Source organism: Oreochromis niloticus, linkage group LG12 (genome assembly GCF_001858045.2).
Source record: "Oreochromis niloticus isolate F11D_XX linkage group LG12, O_niloticus_UMD_NMBU, whole genome shotgun sequence".
Classification (NCBI taxonomy): Eukaryota; Metazoa; Chordata; class Actinopteri; order Cichliformes; family Cichlidae; genus Oreochromis; species Oreochromis niloticus.
In genome coordinates, this window is record NC_031977.2 from 4,373,749 (window position 1) to 4,394,750 (window position 21,002).

The following is a 21,002-nucleotide window of genomic DNA, read 5'->3' on the forward strand; positions in this document are numbered from 1 at the left end:
TCTGCGTTTCTTTATTTATACAAGATGTTTCTGTGTGTGTGTGTGTGTACAAAGATAACAGAGTTATTCTCAGAACTCAGAGCTGAGGTTCCCCTTTTCTAAGTCTGTATGTTCCAAAACAGAAAGAGGAAGCTGTAAGTTGTTTATCACAGAAGAGTTCATGTCAAAAGTTATTAGGTGAAAAGTCACGTAGACATGTGCTTAATGATCAATAAAAGAATACATTTCATGTTAGCTGATCACAAAATACACGATTTTCCTTTGACACTTCGTAAACTTAGTTTTGACCTGATAAAAAAGCAGCACTATAAAGTTAAAGTAAACCCTTATCTGTGTCTTGGCGTCGGTGAGCAGGCGACCACATGCCACATCGGCCCAGGTTTGAGTCTGATCCGTGTATGTCTCCCCCCCCCTCTCTCGATCTGCTTTTCTGTCTATCTCTACTATCGCTATCCAATAAAGGCAAAATGCCTAAAAAATAAAAACACTTATGCATCCTGGATAACTATGCATAGTATGGATATCGAGTTCAGAAGAGAGAGAGTTCTCAATAAAAGGAAAAATACAGTAGATGATTTAAGAAGGGGCCTCCTGAGCACTGAATATTGAGCTGGCAGTACAGTTTTGGACCAAATACTATAATCCCAGAACCAACTGGTGGACATGGGAGGTGATCAGGTTGAAGAAACTCTTACCTGGCTTTGTTAGCCAATGGGACTGCTGATGCAAAAACTTGGGTGTGGGAGGAGTTTGGGAACATAAAACAAGACTTTTGTTCAGCATCAAGGTGATTCTGACAAACTGGCAAATGACTCAGGGGGGGATGCAGTGTTCCACTCGCACTATGTAAAGTGGTCGCAGAACACAGAACAAGCTCTTTATCCTCCTGAGGTTATTTGAGGGTGTGTGGAAGTTTGACAGTTTGCATGTCTTTTGTGGTCTTGGCATTCAATCACGTCCCACAGGGTCTGGGGTGTCTGGCCTGTTGTTATGGGCCATTTGCTCCCTCTACCACTGCAGCGCGAGCTTGAACCATATTGTTGGCAGTAAGTAGGACTTAGTGAGTGCTGGACCATGCCAGTGCTGCCCTTGGTCACCAGTTTTGTTCATAGCTTTTATGGACACATTATCTAGCCCTAGCAGGTGGTGGAGGCTCTTGGGGTCTTATTCACAGGGTCACAGATACAAGTGGTGGAAATCCAAAGGGTGTCTGGGCTCTTTCCTTAGACATAAGGTGAGACGTTTGTTCATCCAAGGGGGACTTGGAGTAAACCCTCTGCTTTTCCACATCAAAAGGAGTCAATTGAGGGTTCAGGAGTTTGATTAGCATCCCTACTTTATGCCTCCTAGCCAAGGTGTTTCAGGCATGTCCTACTGGGATGAGGCAACAGGTCACGGAGAGATTATATCTGTCAGTTGACTTGGGAACAATGCAGTGTCCCCCTGGCTAAGCTGGAAGAGGTGGTCAGGGTGAAGGAAGGCTGGGCTTCTCTGCAAAGACTACTGCTCCTGCGAGCCAAACTTGATGCAGGGCTGCAATAATATAGCATACAATAATAATGACAACAGTATTCATTCATTCATTTTTATCTGCTTCATAATAATAATAATAATACTAAAGAAATAATCTTTCTTTAATAATGTTACTTATGGAATGGGGTCATTAGCGACTGCTATCAGCTTATAGCTACGTCTTTCTTTTTTCTGTTTAATCATGTGCCAGTATTTCAAGTGTTTGGATTACACATGCAAACACAAACGGTATACTGGTTTGATATTAACTTTTTTATTTGCCTTCTTGATTCCAGTGTCAGTCACAATAACCATGGATGACTCTTTGTGTTTATCCATCCATCCATCCATTCGCTTCCACTTATCCTTTTCAGGGTCGCGGGGGGCGCTGGAGCCTATCCCAGCTGTCATAGGGCGAGAGGTGGGGTACACCCTGGACAGGTCGCCAGTCTGTCGCAGGGCCAACACACAGGGACAGACAACCATTCACACTCACATTCACTTGCACATTCACACCTAGTGACAATTTGGATTATCCAGTTAACCTATCCCCACAAGCTGCATGTCTTTGGACGGTGGGAGGAAACCGGAGTACCCGGAGGGAACCCACGCAAACACGGGGAGAACATGCAAACTCCACACAGAAAGACCCCGGCCTGATGGTGGAATTGAACTCAGGACCTTCTTGCTGTGCGGCAACAGTGCTAACCACCGTGCCACCGTGCTGCCCATTCTCTTTGTGTTTATATTTTATTAAAATTGTTATTAGGAATCCACAGATAAATGCAAAGTCATTGCAAGTTATTACATTTATTTAATATCTTCGGACACGATCCTACTGCGTGCTGTAAATATGCAGAGACTTTGTAAGCTCATATGATGGTTTCACCTTTTGTGCTAAAACACTAACAGCCTTCTGCAGTGAAACATGATTTGTGTCTTTTACTTGTGTTTACAGGTCAGTGTTGATGTCTTTAAGGGCTTTCCTGATGAAGACAGCATTGTCAACTACACCCTGAATCAGGCTTACCGGGACAATGTTTCTGTGTTTGCCAGTGAGTCACCTTTGCATGTCAGACTGTAATCATGGTATCTAATGCATTTAAGTGAGGTGGACATACTCTAGATTTTCACAATGTCCTGTTTGTTCTTTGCTTGCAAAAAGGTCATTTGTGTACCCAGAGACCTTAGGCCACTTCCAGCTAGAGGCCAGCTGACAGGATGACAGGCACCTCCTTCACTCTGGGTGTATCTCATTCCACTATAAACACGCCCCTTTCACTTTCAATTGCAGAGTGTCACAAGAAGGTGCTTTCTTCAAGAAACCTTTGACTTGGATAGTTAGCTATAGATGATTTTCTTTATATCACAAGTCTTTACCTGATGATGGAGAGCGCATTGAGGCCACTGTTTTGATTTGGTGCTATAGAAATAAAACTGAATTTGACGTTCTTTTGATAGCTTTCATTTTAAACCTCATCCATTAAAATATGAAAACTTTGTTGTAAAATGTAAAATAAATGGATAAATAGATCTCAAACCACGTGTGGAGGTTGGGCTGCAACTTAATATTTTGATTTACACTTTAGATTTCTTTAAACTCTTAAATTGTGCAAAAGTCTTGGGTCCATAATTTCTCTATATTTTGCACAAGAGGCCAAACTGTCACTGAGTTTTTCTTTTCTAAGTGCTCTGCAGGCTTAATGAAGGTGTTTCAAATTGTTCTTTGGACATTGGCTACTTTTTAAATCATTTTCAGTCCTGTCCTCGTACCACAGAGGGTCATATTTTAGTAATGTCTATTTTAGTCTTTCAGCCATACAAATGAAAGTGTATTACACCAGTGTTAACTTGATAGATATGTGTGGGTGTGTAACTTATCAGCTGTTTGGGGTGAGTTTTATGGGGGCTTGGATTACATGCTCCCACCGTTACACCAAGTTAAATGTTGGAGCTTGGAAAGAAAAGCGTCTGGACTTCTTTGAGTTTCCTCTCATGCGAGAAGCTTCTTCAGTTCTAAAACCAGTCGGTCCCAGATTATTTGCCGTAGTGAGAGTTGTCTGTTATGAGGGTCGTTGACTCGCTAATGATCCTCTACCCTAATCACATGAGCCAAGGTGTGAAAACGGGTGTAGGTCACAATCACCATTGCGTACCCACTGTGAAACCTAGCCCCACCCCATCATGTGATTTCCTAACGTGAAAAGGTCCAGGATGTGAGTGGGTGTTAAGGCGTCTGAGAAGGATCCGACCCATAGTCAGACCACATCTGGATCCCCTTCAGTTTGCTTACCAGCCCCACCTCGGAACTGAGGACGCCATCATCTATCTGCTCAATCATGTCTACACCCACCTGGACCAGCCGGCGAGCACTGTGAGGGTCATGTTTTTTGACTTTTCCAGTGCTTTCAACACCATCAGGCCGACCCTCCTGGGTGATAAGTTAACAGCGATGCAGGTGGATGCTCTGGTGTCCTGGATTGTTGATTACCTGACAGGAAGACCACAATACAGGGAGTGCAGAATTATTAGGCAAATGAGTATTTTATCCACATCATCCTCTTCATGCATGTTGTCTTACTCCAAGCTGTATAGGCTCGAAAGCCTACTGCCAATTAAGCATATTAGGTGATGTGCATCTCTGTAATGAGAAGGGGTGTGGTCTAATGACATCAACACCCTATATCAGGTGTGCATAATTATTAGGCAACCTCCTTTCCTTTGGCAAAATGGGTCAAAAGAAGGACTTGACAGGCTCAGAAAAGTCAAAAATAGTGAGATATCTTGCAGAGGGATGCAGCAGTCTTAAAATTGCAAAGCTTCTGAAGCGTGATCATCGAACAATCAAGCGTTTCATTCAAAATAGTCAACAGGGTCGCAAGAAGCGTGTGGAAAAACCAAGGCGCAAAATAACTGCCCATGAACTGAGAAAAGTCAAGCGTGCAGCTGCCAAGATGCCACTTGCCACCAGTTTGGCCATATTTCAGAGCTGCAACATCACTGGAGTGCCCAAAAGCACAAGGTGTGCAATACTCAGAGACATGGCCAAGGTAAGAAAGGCTGAAAGACGACCACCACTGAACAAGACACACAAGCTGAAACGTCAAGACTGGGCCAAGAAATATCTCAAGACTGATTTTTCTAAGGGTTTATGGACTGATGAAATGAGAGTGAGTCTTGATGGGCCAGATGGATGGGCCCGTGGCTGGACTGGTAAAGGGCAGAGAGCTCCAGTCCGACTCAGACGCCAGCAAGGTGGAGGTGGAGTACTGGTTTGGGCTGGTATCATCAAAGATGAGCTTGTGGGGCCTTTTCAGGTTGAGGATGGAGTCAAGCTCAACTCCCAGTCCTACTGCCAGTTTCTGGAAGACACCTTCTTCAAGCAGTGGTACAGGAAGAAGTCTGCATCCTTCAAGAAAAACAGGATTTTCATGCAGGACAATGCTCCATCACACGCGTCCAAGTACTCCACAGCGTGGCTGGCAAGAAAGGGTATAAAAGAAGAAAAACTAATGACATGGCCTCCTTGTTCACCTGATCTGAACCCCATTGAGAACCTGTGGTCCATCATCAAATGTGAGATTTACAAGGAGGGAAAACAGTACACCTCTCTGAACAGTGTCTGGGAGGCTGTGGTTGCTGCTGCACGCAATGTTGATGGTGAACAGATCAAAACACTGACAGAATCCATGGATGGCAGGCTTTTGAGTGTCCTTGCAAAGAAAGGTGGCTATATTGGTCGCTGATTTGTTTTTGTTTTGTTTTTGAATGTCAGAAATGTATATTTGTGAATGTGGAGATGTTATATTGGTTTCACTGGTAAAGATAAATAATTGAAATGGGTATATATTTGTTTTTTGTTAAGTTGCCTAATAATTATGCACAGTAATAGTCACCTGCACACACAGATATCCCCCTAAAATAGCTAAAACTAAAAACAAACTAAAAACTACTTCCAAAAACATTCAGCTTTGATATTAATGAGTTTTTTGGGTTCATTGAGAACATGGTTGTTGTTCAATAATAAAATTATTCCTCAAAAATACAACTTGCCTAATAATTCTGCACTCCCTGTATGTGCATCCACAGTGTGTGTCTGACAAGGTAATCAGCAACACAGATGCACCACAAGAGACTGTCCTCTCCCCCTTCCTCCTCACCCTCTACACCACAGAATTCACCCACTGCACAGAGACCTCCATCTTCAGAAGTTTTCTGATGACTCTGCGGTGGTTGGATGCATGAGCAGGTGTGATGAGTCAGAGTACCGGGCTGTGGTTGACTCCTTTGTCACGTGCTTTGAGCAGAATCATCTGTAGCTCAACGTGGCAAAGACCAAGGAACTGATTGTGGACTTCAGGAGGACCAGGAAACACTTGACCCCTGTTTCAATCCAGGGGGTCAACGTGGACATTGTGGAGGACTATAAATACCTCGGAGTACACATTGACAATAAACTGGACTGGGCTACAAACACCACAGCACTTTATAGGAAGGGCCATAGTCGCCTCTATTTTTTGAGGCGGCTGAGGTCCTTCAACATCTTTCGGACAATGCTCAGGATTTTCTTCGAGTCTGTTGTGGCCAGTGCGACCCTCTATGCTGTTGCATGCTGGGGGAGCAGGCTGAGGGTCGCTGATGCTAACAGACTTGATAAACTGATCCGTAAGGCCAGTAATGTTGTGGGGATGGAGCTGGACTCCCTCAAGGTGGTGTCGGAGAGGCGAATGTTATCCAGCATAAAGACAATGTTGGATAACACCTCCTACCCACTCCATGACATGCTGGTCAGTCACAGGAGCACGTTCAGTGAAAGACTGAGATTACCAAAAAGCACCACTGAACGACACAGGAAATCATTCCTGCCTGTGGCCATCTCTCTGTACAACTCATCCATCTAACACATTGTTTACTGCAATAGCTACACCCTTTTTACACATGCTCTTCTTTCTTATTCAGATATTTATCAATAAGTGACATATGTGTATACATATATATATATATATATATATATATATGTATATATGTATATGTATATATATATATATATATATATATATATGTATATATATGTATATACATATATATATATATATATATATATATATATATATATATATATATATATATATATATATATATATTTAGCTGTCCATACCTGAGGCCTTGGAAACTGCCAAGCAAAGACTCACAGCCTTGGCCAGCCGCTTGAGGAGGTACACCAGAGAGATAGAAGGCAGGAGAATGAACCAGCTGTTCTCCACAGAACCAGCAAAGGTGTACTCTCAGTGGCAAGGGAACAATAACAGAACAGCACCACCAAGGCTGGAGATGGAGCAATACTGGAAGAGCATATGGGAGAAAGACGCAACCCATAACGGCAATGCTCAGTGGCTAGTGGATCTGAGGGCAGACCATAGCAACCTCCCTGAACAGGGTCCAGTAACCATCACAGTGGCAGACATCCAAGAAAGGGTCTCCAGTATGAAGAGTTGGACAGCACCAGGGCCCGACATGGTTCACGCCTACTGGCTGAAGAAGCTGACTGCACTCCACGAGCGCCTGGCATCACAAATGAACCAGCTGCTAGTTAACGAGAGACACCCGGAATGGCTAACCGAAGGTCGGACGGTCCTGATCCCCAAGGACCCCAAGAAGGGACCGGTCCCATCCAACTACCGACCAATAACCTGCCTCAGTACTACATGGAAGCTCCTGTCAGGCATCATATCGGCTAAGATGAACAGGCACATGGGTCAATACATGAGCGGGGCACAGAAAGGGATGGGCAAGAATACCAGAGGCGCAAAACACCAGCTACTGGTAGACAGAACAGTCAGCCGAGACTGCAAGACCAGACTGACCAACCTGTGCACTGCCTGGATTGATTACAAGAAGGCCTATGACTCAATGCCCCACAGCTGGATACTGGAATGCCTAGAATTGTACAAGATCAACAGGACCCTAAGAGCCTTCATCAGGAACTCAATGGGGATGTGGCGTACAACACTGGAGGCCAACCTCAAGCCCATAGCACAAGTCACCATCAAGTGCGGGATCTACCAAGGAGATGCTCTGTCCCCACTGCTGTTCTGCATAGGCCTGAACCCCCTCAGTGAGATCATTAACAAGACTGGCTACAGATACCGACTACGAAACGGAGCGGTTGTCAGCCACCTCCTGTACATGGATGACATCAAGCTGTATGCCAAGAGTGAACGAGACATCGATTCACTGATCCACACTACCAGAAGTGTAGTCAGATGGTAACAAAGAGAGGGAAGGTAGTCAGAACTGAGGGGATTGAACTACCAGAAGGCAACATTGCAGACATAGAGGACAGTTACAAGTACCTGGGGATCCCGCAGGCGAATGGGAACCATGAAGAGGCCGCTAGGAAAGCTGCAACCACCAAGTACCTGCAGAGGGTCAGGCAAGTCCTGAGGAGTCAGCTGAACGGTAAGAACAAGATCTGGGCCATCAACACCTACGCCCTGCCTGTGATCAGGTACCCTGCTGGGGTAATAGGCTGGCCAAAGGAGGAGATAGAAGCCACTGACATAAAGACAAGAAAGCTCCTGACCATGCATGGAGGGTTTCACCCCAAGTCCAGCACCCTGAGGCTGTACGCTAAGCGGAAGGAGGGGGGCCGGGGACTGGTGAGTGTCAGCACCACAGTCCAGGATGAGACAAGAAACATCCACGAATACATCACGAAGATGGCCCCAACTGACCGAGTGCTCAGTGAATACCTCAGGCAGCAGAAACCCAAGAAAGAGGAGGAAAGCGAGGAACCGTCATGGAAGGACAGGCCCCTGCACGGTATGTACCACCTGCAGATAGAGGAGGTGGCTGATATCCAGAAATCCTACCAGTGGCTGGACAAAGCTGGACTGAAAGACAGCACAGAGGCACTAATCATGGCAGCACAAGAACAAGCTCTGAGTACAAGATCCATAGAGGCTGGGGTCTATCACACCAGGCAAGACCCCAGGTGCAGGATGTGTAAAGATGCCCCAGAGACAATCCAGCACATAACAGCAGGGTGCAAGATGCTAGCAGGCAAGGCATACATGGAACGCCATAACCAAGTGGCCGGCATAGTATACAGGAACATCTGTGCCGAGTATAACCTGGAAGTCCCGAGGTCAAAATGGGAGATGCCCCCAAGGGTGATGGAGAATGACCGAGCTAAGATCCTGTGGGACTTCCAGATACAGACGGACAAAATGGTGGTGGCTAACCAACCGGACATAGTGGTGGTAGACAAACAGAAGAAGACGGCCGTAGTGATCGATGTAGCGGTTCCGAATGACAGCAACATCAGGAAGAAGGAACAGGAGAAACTGGAGAAATACCAAGGGCTCAGAGAAGAGCTCGAGAGGATGTGGAGGGTGAAGGTAACGGTGGTCCCAGTGGTAATCGGAGCACTAGGTGCGGTGACTCCCAAGCTTGGCGAGTGGCTCCAGCAGATCCCGGGAACAACATCGGAGATCTCTGTTCAGAAGAGCGCAGTCCTGGGAACAGCTAAGATACTGCGCAGGACCCTCAAGCTCCCAGGCCTCTGGTAGAGGACCCGAGCTTGAAGGATAAACCGCCCGCAGGGGCGAGAGGGGTGTTTTTTTTTTATGTATATATATATATATGTATATGTGTGTGTATATATATATGTGTATATGTGTATATATATGTATATATATATATATTGTATATATTCTGCTATTCTTACTTCTTCTAGTGTCTGTCTTTGTTACTGTTTGTATTGGAGCACTGTAACCAACATAATTTCCCCTAGGGATCAATAAAGTATTCTGATTCTGATTCAAACTGGATTATCGATGGCAGACAGTTGGTGTCATAAACCCCGCCCTCTTCATTCACAGAGAACATAGATGGCTTCTTTCACTCCTCTTTCAAACCATCTGTCTTCTCTGTCCAAAATGTGAACACTGGCATCCTCAAAGAGTGACCTTTGACCTTTAGATGCAGCTGCGTCTTGTCCTGTCGATGTGGCTCTTCTATGTTGTGCGTTTATGAAGTGGCTCTTTGGTGTCTTCAGTGTAGAGGTCTGAGCACTCCTCACTGCACTGAACAGCTACACTACATTGTTTAGTTTGTCTTTGAGATGAACCAGTTTGTGTCTCAGTGTGTGGCTGGGTCTGAAGTACACAGCAGTCTACTTCAGACCAACTGGTTTTAGAACTGAAGAAGCGTCTCAGATGAGAGGTGAAACATCTTCAAGGAACTCAAAGACGTCCAGTCGCTTTTCTTCCCAGGCTCCTTAGTACAGCATGACCTGGATGAGAACCTTCACAGACAAATTCTGATATCGGAGTTTTCATAAACGCAGCTCTGTGCTGAAAACAGTTTCTCTGACTACACGGACCTGAATAAACTAAACAGGCTTGTTCTGGCTTGACAGATCAATCCACCAAGCAAAAATTACTTCTGCATATTTTTAAGTTATGATCTTTTGTACATTCAACATGATGTCACAAAGTTTGCAGATGTATTAATAATAGTTTTTGTAACATAGTGTTGACTGTATACTTACACACACATATTGATGCAGAATCAGAGCCTGTTTAAATTTAGATTTTGCATTTTATATAAGAACATTAGCAGTGCGATGAAATAATAGTTTATGCTTTCATGTCAGAAACACAAGTCAGTTAAATGTAAATGTGCCCCCACACTGCTCCCCCTGGTGGATACACAAGACATTACCACAGGTTTTCCTAATTGTCATTTAGGGGCGTTACTATTGCATCATTCACGTCACAGGCGGGGGATACCATGACACTCACCCATCACCCAGCAGTCAGTCAGGATTCATCACTGTCCTGTCAGTGATGAGGCAGCCGTTTTAAGTTTCTGTTTTTATATCAATCACAGAGTCTTTCATAATCAAATGAAGCATATTAAATGCCCACATCGGAGTTTTGATGCAAAATTAATTTTTTTTGCATAAAGAAACTTGTCCTGAGCTTGTTATACCATTCTAATGTTTTGTTTTGTTTTTCCCAGGTGTGATTTTCCAGACTAATAAAGATGGCTCCCTTCCACCACATGTTATGTACAAAATTAGACAAAATTCCAGCTTAACGGAGAAGACCAATGAAATCAGAAGGGCCTACTGGCGCCCTGGCCCCAACACTGGGGGGAAATTCTATTTCCTGTATGGCTTTGTTTGGATCCAAGGTAAGGAAGTGAAATTCACTTACTTCCCCAGTGCTGAGCATTTGATTATTTGATTTGACTTGTTTTACTCCCTGTGATTGAAATGAGAATTCTAAGTCTTGTGTGGTTTTTGTACAGTATATAGTTCAACGGTTTTATGCACAGGACCCAAGGGGTGGCACACTGATATCAGTGCACTGTTTCGTTTGTTTTTATGAAGTAAAGGTAACATGGTTACCTTGCCTTGTGTCAGACTGGCAACCTGTCCAGGATGTACCTTGCCTCTTGCCCTATGGTAGCTGCGATGGGTTTCAAACCCCTGCAACCCTGACCTGGATAAGCAGAAGGGGATGGATGGATGGAACGTGCTTACAAAGAAGCATTTCCTAACTACAAATCATATTTTATGCTGAAAGCAGGGACACCACTCATCTGACACAGAATGTTGAATGATGAAATCAGTGATGGACGTTTCTGAAGACAGCCCAGGCAGTGTAAGGCTGTTTTTAGCCAAGAGAGGTCACAGGCTCTGACAGGGTTAGATCATTATAAAATGACTACAAATTAATGTTTCACAGTCACGTGTGTGGGAATGGAAGGAGAGGACCCAAATGCAGGACTCACAAGTTTATTAGGCAGTCGGCTTCCACCTCAGCTCTTCCTCCAGAAAGGAGAGTGGTGCCTGCTCCAGCTGGTAGAAGTCCGCTGGGTCCATTTCATATGTTCTTGGGTCTCATCGTTCTATAGCATAGAGTGATATTGTAATAGACTTTTATTGGATGTCATTCCTATGAAAACTGGTCACACTACTAGTGTGGTAGACCTTTATTGGTCTGTGGTCTTTTATTACTGCAGTTTATGTTAAAAGGAAACAGTTCAAGTTATTAGAATATTTCTACTTTATCAGCCTGTTTAAAGAATGAGCTTTTGGCTCCTCTCTGTTTATTACCCTCATTCATAACTGAGTACAAGTCACGTGCTGATGTGTAAGCCTGCAGAAGATAGGATATATATATATATATACATATATATATATATATATATATATATATATATATATATATATATATATATATATAAAAATATATATATACAAATATATATATATATATATATATATATATATATATATATATATATATATACACACATATATGTATAATTGAGTCCCTTATATTTTATAATGTTCTGGCTCACTCTTTCTCCATATTTATGTTAAATTTTGTCACTGCGCTTCCCATGAAAAATGTTTAAGCATAAATATAGAATAAAGGTTATATAATTCTACTGTATTGTATCTATTATTGATTGATTTGTAAATCAGTCTGTTGACTCACAACATCCTTTATTACCCAAGCCGTCACTATCAGCTGACATACAAATATTTACACATCCATGTTGGAGAGAAATTAAAACCCTGTCTTGACGTTTTTTTTCTCTTTTCCAGATATGATAGAGAGAGCTATCATCAACACATTTGTGGGGCATGATGTGGTGGAGCCTGGCAACTACGTTCAGATGTTCCCCTATCCATGCTACACCAGAGACGAGTAAGGAATGGACTAACACATAACACTGTACTTGTTTTATTTATTGTGATTCTGTTTATGTGATAATAATAAACAAAGTAATGGCAAGGTATCATTAGAAAGTAATGTAGAAAGAATGTCTTAATCAGTTTGAAAAGTTCATTTAAATGTGACAGACGATGATTTTGGATGAATACGTTCCTCCACCATCACATCTATCTGCTGTTGTGATCATCGGCTCATACCCTGTGTTGCTGTTTTCTTTGTAGTTTTCTCTTTGTGATTGAGCACATGATGCCTCTGTGTATGGTGATCTCTTGGGTTTACTCAGTGGCCATGATGATTCAGCATATTGTAGCTGAGAAAGAGCACAGGCTTAAAGAGGTGAGTGTTTGTTATCGTGATTGGTCCACATGACAGTGTGCTCACTCACAGATGTTCAGGGATGGGAGCAAACAATTAGTGTTTAAAACAAAACAAAGATTCAAACTTTAAACGAACATTTGAAATATAGAGCTTGTATTTACAAAAACATATAGTACAGCTCAGTGATAAAATCGCTCGCAGCATTTTTCATGCGTGTCAACACCCCCGAAACAAGTCCAACTTATTGCTGGTAATGTGGACCAGTGTCTCACAACAGCTGGACAGTGATGGAATGGCTTTCAGTAATGGCCCCAAGCACTCATGTACCTGAGGGACATGATTGAATGTCTCCACGTCCACACCCACCCTCAAATAGATAAGAAGATAAAGAGCTGGTCCAGTGTCTGCAACTAGGACGATAACTGCACTGTTCCTCCTGGATCTGAAGTCTGACCAGCGGACAAACTTTCCTGTCCGGTCAGAATCTATTTCCTGAGCAAAAAACAGCTAAAAAAAAAAAAATGCTAAAAACTCATCTTTTTAAACTTGCTTTTGGTTGATTTTTATTTTTAGGTTTTAGCTTCTGTGAAGCACTTTGTGATTTTTATCTTGAAAGGTGCTATATAAATAAAGTTTTACTTACTTACTTACTTACTGAGCAGATCCAAGATGAAGCGACTTTCTCCTCCTCTGGTAGAAACCCGTCATACAAGCAGCAAGCTGAGGGAACACAAGGATACTCACCCTGCCTGTTACCTCTCACCAAGACCAGGGGAATAAACTGTGCACGAGCAACCAGCTGCAACAAGTCACAAGTGAATTGCTCCCTGTGTGTACGCAGCTGTGTGACTCCTTTGTGTTCCTCTGTTGGTGAAAAGCAGTGTTGCTTCGAAATCCATGACAACATTGTTCCACGGTGTTGTTGTCTCCTCTCAGGCGTGCCATCACTTTGATACTGCTGACCACGCCAGCCTTACAAATACAACACAAACATGGGTCCAAATTCTGCTTGGATAAACTTGATTTTGTGCAAGCCACTTTTTACATTTTCACTTTTTTAATGATAAGATTATGTTTTTTTTACATTGATTAACACCTTACAACAAATAAATGTTATATGTTAACTTGTTGAATGGAAGTAAAATTAAATTCTCATCTATAAAACAGTGTAAAAGTACTTTTAAAACATAAGAAGTTTTATTTCATCTTATATAGGTTATATAGGTTAATAAAAAAAAGACTAACTGACTGTTCTGCTGTTTCTCTCATCAGTCAGGGACTCATCATCACTTTCCTCCTGCTTACGGCGTCCCTGTCTGATCTTTGACTTCTGTTTATCGTACACGCGCTCACACCTCTCAGTGTACAACATATCCTCTCTGGGCACCAGTATAACTCAGTGGGTGACCGTGTGACACATGGCCACAAGGCAGCAGCCTGGGCTCTCTCTGCGTATGTCGTCACTACTGGTGTCAAATAAAGACAAAATACCAAAACAATAATATTAAAAAAACAAAAACACTGTGCAGACTGATTATGATGATGAAATACAGATGACTTTCTTTATTTGCTTTGTTGTGAAGCAAACGATGCCTGCAGCATAAGTCAGGACCCAAAACCAAAAGCCACCAGTGGAAATATGTAGAATATACTGGAATATACTTGGACATAATCCTGAACTCTGTGTGTGTCACCTTAAAAAACCTCAAAGTGCTGCAGGTGTGTGTGAGTGGGTAAACATGGGGAAAAATACTACCACTCCCATTACTTCACAAAATTCACTTTCACAAATTTTCCAAATTTATCATTAAAAAATAAGGATGTGAGTGAAACAATGAGTGACTGAACAATGGAAGTTTCTCAGTCTGGAAAAGGTCAGAAAGCCATTTCTAAAGTTGTGGGACTCCAGAGAACCACAAATGCTGGAAACACAGAATAGTGGTGAACCTTCCGAGGAGGAGCCGACCAGCCAGAGTTACCCCTGTTTTTCTGTGTCAGGACCTGAAGACTTGCGGTGGTAAATGGAAACAGGATTTCTGCCGTCTACCAAAACATCCAGTAGGAAAATGTCTGGCCATCTGTTTGTGACCTCAAGCTGAAGCACGCTTCAGCAGGACAATGATTCAAAACACAGCAACAAGTCCACCTGTGGATGACCTAAGAAACACAAAATGAAGACTCTGACATGGTCAAAGTCCTGACCTCAGATTGAGATGCTCAAAAACCCTCCAGTGTGGCTGAATTACAACAATTCTGCAAAGATGAGCCAGTATTCCTCCACGGAGTGTAAAACACTCATTGACAGTTATCACAAACACTTGAGTGCAGTTGTTGCTGCTAAGGGCCAACCAGGTTTAGGGGACAATCACTTTTTCACACAGGGCCGTGTAGGTTTGGGGTTTTTAATAAATACTTTCATTTAGAAACTGCATTTTCTGTTTACTTTTGTTATATAAGGGGCAAAGACTTTTTCACACTACTGTACATACTTGCAAGTAACCAGAGTTTCACTCTGTCAGGTGATGAAGATGATGGGTCTGAACAATGCAGTCCACTGGGTGGCGTGGTTCATCACGGGCTTTGTGCAGCTGTCCATCTCTGTCACTGCTCTCACAGCCATTTTAAAGTATGGAAGGGTGTTGCTCCACAGCGATCCCTTCATCATCTGGCTGTTCCTTACCATTTATGCTGTGGCTACTATCATGTTCTGGTAAGACTTTATAAATTCCTCTCTTCTGGCTCAATGCCTCAGTGTCCACAGCTTAACAGCTAATGTTTAGTACAGTTCAGACACTAGAATAGGAAGGGGAAACTCTCACCACAGGCTGAAAGGTCAGTTTTGCCCAGACATCCAACATATCTACTGGTGTGCATGAGTCTGCTGAATTTATGAACTGAAATGCTATGTGAATATGACTTGTAAATCATGGTGCATTTAAAGACTAGAAAAATCAAATGTATACACACGTTGAAAAAAATTAGGAAATTGTCAGTTAGCATTCATCGATACAGTGGATAAAGCATAATTTAATTTTTAATTCTGACAGCAGTTTGATATCTTAAGATTAAGAAATTCCTTCCCACAGTGAATCTGCAATCAAATGTTGTTTGATATTGTCTGGCCATTTTCACTTAAACATAAGGGGTAATGAATTTTAACATATGTAAACCTGGCAGTGTTTTCATTAGTAACAAGCAGCACTCTGAGTGCAAACCTCCACCAAGGCAGCTTACTCTTTAGGTTTTAGGGAATAAGATTATAATATGCATATATTATTTTTACTTTATTCTTTTAAAAATACTTTAAGAAGTTTGCAGTGCATGAAGAGTGCAGGCTTTTGTTATTTGTCCTGTTGAAACCCACTTATACTATTTTATTACTTATTTATGTAGAGAGTACTTGTGTAGCATTCATAACACATTTAAATGTTTAGTTGACCTTGAAGAAGAGGTCAGTTGTCAAATGTGAAATGCTATTTAAATATTTATGAGGTACTTTCTACTTGTTGACAATACACATGACTGAATATAAACTCTCCACCCACTCAACGTTTCATTTTAATTGATTCAGAACTTTTCGAGGCATCGTGTTTACAGACATAATGCCAGGATGAGATGCATGCAAACTCTACCAAGGAGTTACTTCATTACCTGAAGTAACTTTATTACCATATACCAAATAAAATGCCCATTCTTCCTGCGAGCAGTCTTTATCCTCGGGTCCTCTACCAGAGCCCTGGGAGCTTGAGGGTCCTGTGCAGTATCTTTGCTGTTCCTAGGACTGCGCTCTTCTGGACAGAGATCTCGGGTGTTGTTCCTGGGATCTGCTGGAGCCACTCTCCCTGTTTGGGGATCGCTCCGATTAGCACTGGAGACCTTCACCCTCCAAATCTTCTATTCAGTTTTATTTAAACAGCACCAAATCACAACAACAGTTGCCTCAAGGCGTTTTATATTATAAGGTGCACCTACAATAATACAAAGAAAACAGAAAACCCCCAAAATTAGATGAACCCTGTGAGTAAGTGCTTTGGTGACAGCGGGAAGGAAAAACTCCCTATTAATAGGAAGAAACCTCCATCAGACCAAGGCTCAGGGAGGAACTCACATCTGCTGCTACTCAATGGGGGTGAGGGGAGGAAGACAGGACGAAAACATGGTATGGAAGAGAGCCAGAGATTAATAATAACTAATAACTAAATGCAGAGAGGAGTGAGAAAGGTGAGTGAAGAAGAAACGCCCAGTGCATCATGGGAATCTGCCAGCAGCCTACACCTATTGCAGCATAATTAAGGGAGGATTCAGGGTCACCTGGTCCAGCCCTAACTATATGCTTTAGCAAAAAGGAAAGTTTTAAGCCTAATCTTGAAAGTAGAGATAGTGTCTGTCTCCTGAATCCAAACTGGAAGCTGGTTCCACAGAAGAGGGGCCTGAAAACTGAAGGCTCTGCCTCCCATTCTACTTTTAAATACTCTAGGAACAACAAGTAGGCCTGCAGACCAACAGCGAAGTGCTTTAATAGGGTGATATGGTACTACAAGGTCATTAAGATAAGATGGGGCCTGATTATTTAAGACCTTGTATGTAGGTGTTGTGTTTTGGCGCTACATGTAGACTGACTGGGCGCCCAGTTGGATTACTGCAAAAAGGTGCTGTGCCCACCAGGGAAAAGTTGCTGTCCCAAGTGGAGGAATCTAAGTATCTTGGCGTCTGTGATGGAAGCAAAAGATTGACCGATTGGGGCCATTTTTGCAATGTAGTCCTACCTGGAGGAGACCCAGGGAACGCTGGAGAAATGTCCCTCCCATAGCCTGAGAATCCCTCAGTGTTTCCTAGACGAGGTTTCTGGGGTGAGTTAGGTCTGGGTTTCTCTTGTTAGGCTGCTGTCCTTGTGACATGGTTATTCATGGATGGATGGATGGATGGATACTAAGCTGCCAATATTTCAATGTAAGAGGATTTTATAGTCAGCCTCGTGGTCATGACTTTTGGTTATCAATGGCTTTTTTTCGTTCAGTGCTGGAGGTTTCTGCCAGATATGGAAAAACTGGTGTCTTGAGTTTCAATGTTAGTGAACATTGCACAGAGTGATGATTATTTTTGTGAAATTGTGAACCTTGTCTTTATATTTAGTGATTTTGCTGCATATCTCATTGTGTTTTTAAAAACTTGTGACGTGTGGAATATGTCATGAAACAAATGAAGCGTAACTTTTTTCCAGTTTCCTGGTGTCAGTAATCTACTCCAAGGCTAAGCTGGCTTCTGCCTGCGGAGGAATCATCTATTTCCTCAGCTATGTGCCCTATATGTATGTGGCCATTAGGGAGGAGGTGGCTCACGACAAGATCACTGCCTTCGAGAAATGCATTGCTGTAAGGCATTTTACATTTTTTCCTTTTTCACCAATAAAAACTCTTTGAATTTGTGGTGCATTGGTAAAATGTTCTTTATCTGTTGTTCTGTGAAATCAGATAATCCAAATTGTTTCCTTCTCTTGTAGTCTCTGATGTCTACCACAGCTTTTGGCCTTGGTTCCAAGTATTTTGCTCTATACGAGGTAGCAGGTGTTGGCATTCAGTGGCAGACCATAAGCCAGTCACCTGTAGAAGGCGATGACTTTAACCTCGGCCTCTCCATGATGATGCTCATCATTGATGCTGGAGTGTACGGTGTGCTGACCTGGTACATAGAGGCTGTGCATCCAGGTGTGAAATCCTTCCTCTCTCTGATTTTCTCCCAACAAACTTTATTTAGGAATCTTCTGTTGATTAGATTAAAATTGTTTTTCCCTCTCCATTAGGAATGTATGGGCTGCCACGCCCATGGTACTTCCCACTGCAGAGGTCCTACTGGTCTGGCAGTGGCCGTGTCGAGACCTGGGACTGGCCTTGGTGCGGAGGTGGAGCTGCCAGGCTGAGTGTGATGGAGGAGGATCAGGCTTGTGCGATGGACCACCGGAGGAATGGTAAAGACCAACAATATGGTGCTCGAGGACAAGATTCTCATATTCTGTCAATCAGCTTAAAAACACTGTAATACACACCATCCTAAACTTTAGTAAAGGGATAAATATTATTTAACCATCCATAATATTATAATAATATTAAATATTATTATTTCCTTACAAAGGAACCTTTCCAAGTTTGCATGTTTGACCAGAATTTCAAGATTCCAATGTGACACATGAGACAGTTCAGTTCAAAATGACATCAAGCTACACCCCTTTTATTTCCTTATTGGTCCCGAGTGATTAATAGTGCTGAGTTCAAATCTCCATGAACAGACCACAGGGTCTCTCCCTGTTGCAGACGTGATTATTTGCCCCTCCTTTACTATTTCGTCTTCCTCTTAGTGCTTTTAACAAAAGAAGTGGAATTAATGATGGAGAAAACACTTTTTAAATCTATATTTTTATAAATGATTCAGATTTTGTTCACACTGCTTTTTCTTCTGTGTCATTCCAACTCCAGAGGAGATCCGTGGGATAGAGGAGGAGCCCAACCACCTTCCCCTGGTGGTGTGTATAGACAAACTGACCAAGGTGTACAAGACAGGCAGTAAACTGGCCCTGAACAAACTGAGCCTCAACCTCCATGAAAACCAGGTGGTTTCCTTCTTGGGACACAATGGAGCTGGGAAGACCACTACAATGTGAGAGGCAGTGTGCAACATGCAGTAATGGTTTTTATTCTGCAGCTACGGCACTCTGACCTGTACCCTTCTTTGTATTTGTTTTTTTGGAGACTTCAACTACAATTTACTCTTGCATGTTGTTTTAGATCACACAGAGAGATGCAGGTTTTATAAGACTTTTATTTAATGAAACATAAAAATCCATTATCTGTTCTTAAATGTTCAGCCTGCTGTAGCTATACACAAACCAAAAAAAAGGAAGAATATAAAAAAATGATATTTTTAAAGTTATTCATCACTAAGATATATTGGCCCAAACAACATTTAAGCAACAAATCCTGTTTAATGTATCACTGTGACCTGTAATCTAAACTGTACGTTCATAGGTCGATCCTGACAGGATTGTTCCCGCCCACATCTGGCTCTGCCACCATTTATGGCCACGATATCCGCACTGAGATGGAGCGTATTCGACAGAACCTCGGGATGTGTCCACAGCACAACGTCCTGTTTGACAAGCTGAGTGTGGAGGAGCATCTTTGGTTCTACTCTAGACTCAAAGGCATGGCTGAAGAAGACATCTGCAAGGAGATGGACAAGTGAGTACAAGTCAGCTGCTTTTATTCAATTCAGTTTTATTCATGTAGCGCCAAATTACAACAACGGTTGCCCCGAGGCACCTTCTATTGTAAGATAAAGAGCCTATCTTGAACCCTTATGGAAATTCAAACTGTGCATACATAAAGGCAGCCTGGTCATCAGCACAGGCTTAATGCTGTTTAGTTGTTTGGGACTCAGTAGGGTTTAACTTGCTAATGGAAATAACCTCACAACTTTTCACTCAACCAGTCTCAGTCCTCCCTGAAAACCAATCAACAGAACACAACAAGCTGCAAAGTGCTTTGCTCTCTGTCTGTGTGTGTCCAGGATGATTGTTGACCTGGAGTTGTCCAATAAGCGTCACAGCTTGGTGCAGACATTGTCTGGTGGGATGAAGAGAAAGTTGTCTGTCGCCATTGCCTTTGTTGGTGGTTCCAGAGCCGTCATCCTAGACGAACCAACCGCAGGGGTGGACCCCTATGCCCGCCGAGCCATCTGGGATCTCATTCTCAAGTACAAACAAGGTGAGTGACTCCTAGGTCCCGTGCAGAGTGCCTTGCTTTTGGGGAATCTTTTTTCAAAGTTCTCTTTGGAGTCCAGAATTTTCAGACTACGAGACATGACATCAATCCAGGGATTTAATCCTCACCAAAGATATTTAAATGTTCTTCAGTCTGTTCGTATTTCTTGTATGCATGTGAGAAAAAATCTCGTCTGTGTTCAGTTTTCAGAATATTGTTGCAGAGGCACTCTATATCCTTTTTTTGATGTCCTGTTTGGTAAATGTAACCCAAACCACCTCCTACATATGTGTGTGGCTCCTCTGCCTTAGGCCGCACAATTCTGCTGTCTACCCACCACATGGATGAAGCAGACCTTCTGGGAGATCGCATTGCCATCATCTCACATGGGAAACTCAAATGCTGTGGCTCCCCACTCTTTCTCAAGAGCACTTATGGAGATGGATACAAGCTGACACTGGTCAAAAAGCAGAGCGAAGGCCGAGGTGTGTGTGTGTGTGATAGTGTTTTTATTTCCTGCACCTGTGATGCTGTCAGGCTACAGAGCATTTGCAGATTTACACTAAGAATTCTAGCAGAGCCCCTTAATGATACATATGGTCATGATTTGTTAATGCATGCATGCACTGGTATACACAGAAGTGCAATCATATACACTGTA

General features: G+C 42.7%; 1 protein-coding gene across 5 annotated transcripts in view; it reads left to right on the forward strand.

Moving 5' to 3' along the window:
* abca2 (ATP-binding cassette, sub-family A (ABC1), member 2) overlaps positions 1 to 21,002 on the forward strand; it is a 147,139-nt gene that overhangs the window by 74,004 nt on the left and 52,133 nt on the right. For all 5 annotated transcript variants that reach the window (XM_005447870.4, XM_019365962.2, XM_025896874.1 and 2 more), the window contains 12 exons: positions 2,471 to 2,567; positions 10,540 to 10,713; positions 12,140 to 12,242; positions 12,491 to 12,605; positions 15,107 to 15,297; positions 17,809 to 17,959; positions 18,088 to 18,292; positions 18,388 to 18,552; positions 19,058 to 19,238; positions 19,607 to 19,819; positions 20,148 to 20,344; positions 20,653 to 20,826. In XM_005447870.4, the coding sequence (XP_005447927.1) occupies positions 2,471 to 2,567; positions 10,540 to 10,713; positions 12,140 to 12,242; positions 12,491 to 12,605; positions 15,107 to 15,297; positions 17,809 to 17,959; positions 18,088 to 18,292; positions 18,388 to 18,552; positions 19,058 to 19,238; positions 19,607 to 19,819; positions 20,148 to 20,344; positions 20,653 to 20,826 (1,966 nt within the window). The remainder of the gene's footprint in view (positions 1 to 2,470; positions 2,568 to 10,539; positions 10,714 to 12,139; positions 12,243 to 12,490; positions 12,606 to 15,106; positions 15,298 to 17,808; positions 17,960 to 18,087; positions 18,293 to 18,387; positions 18,553 to 19,057; positions 19,239 to 19,606; positions 19,820 to 20,147; positions 20,345 to 20,652; positions 20,827 to 21,002) is intronic.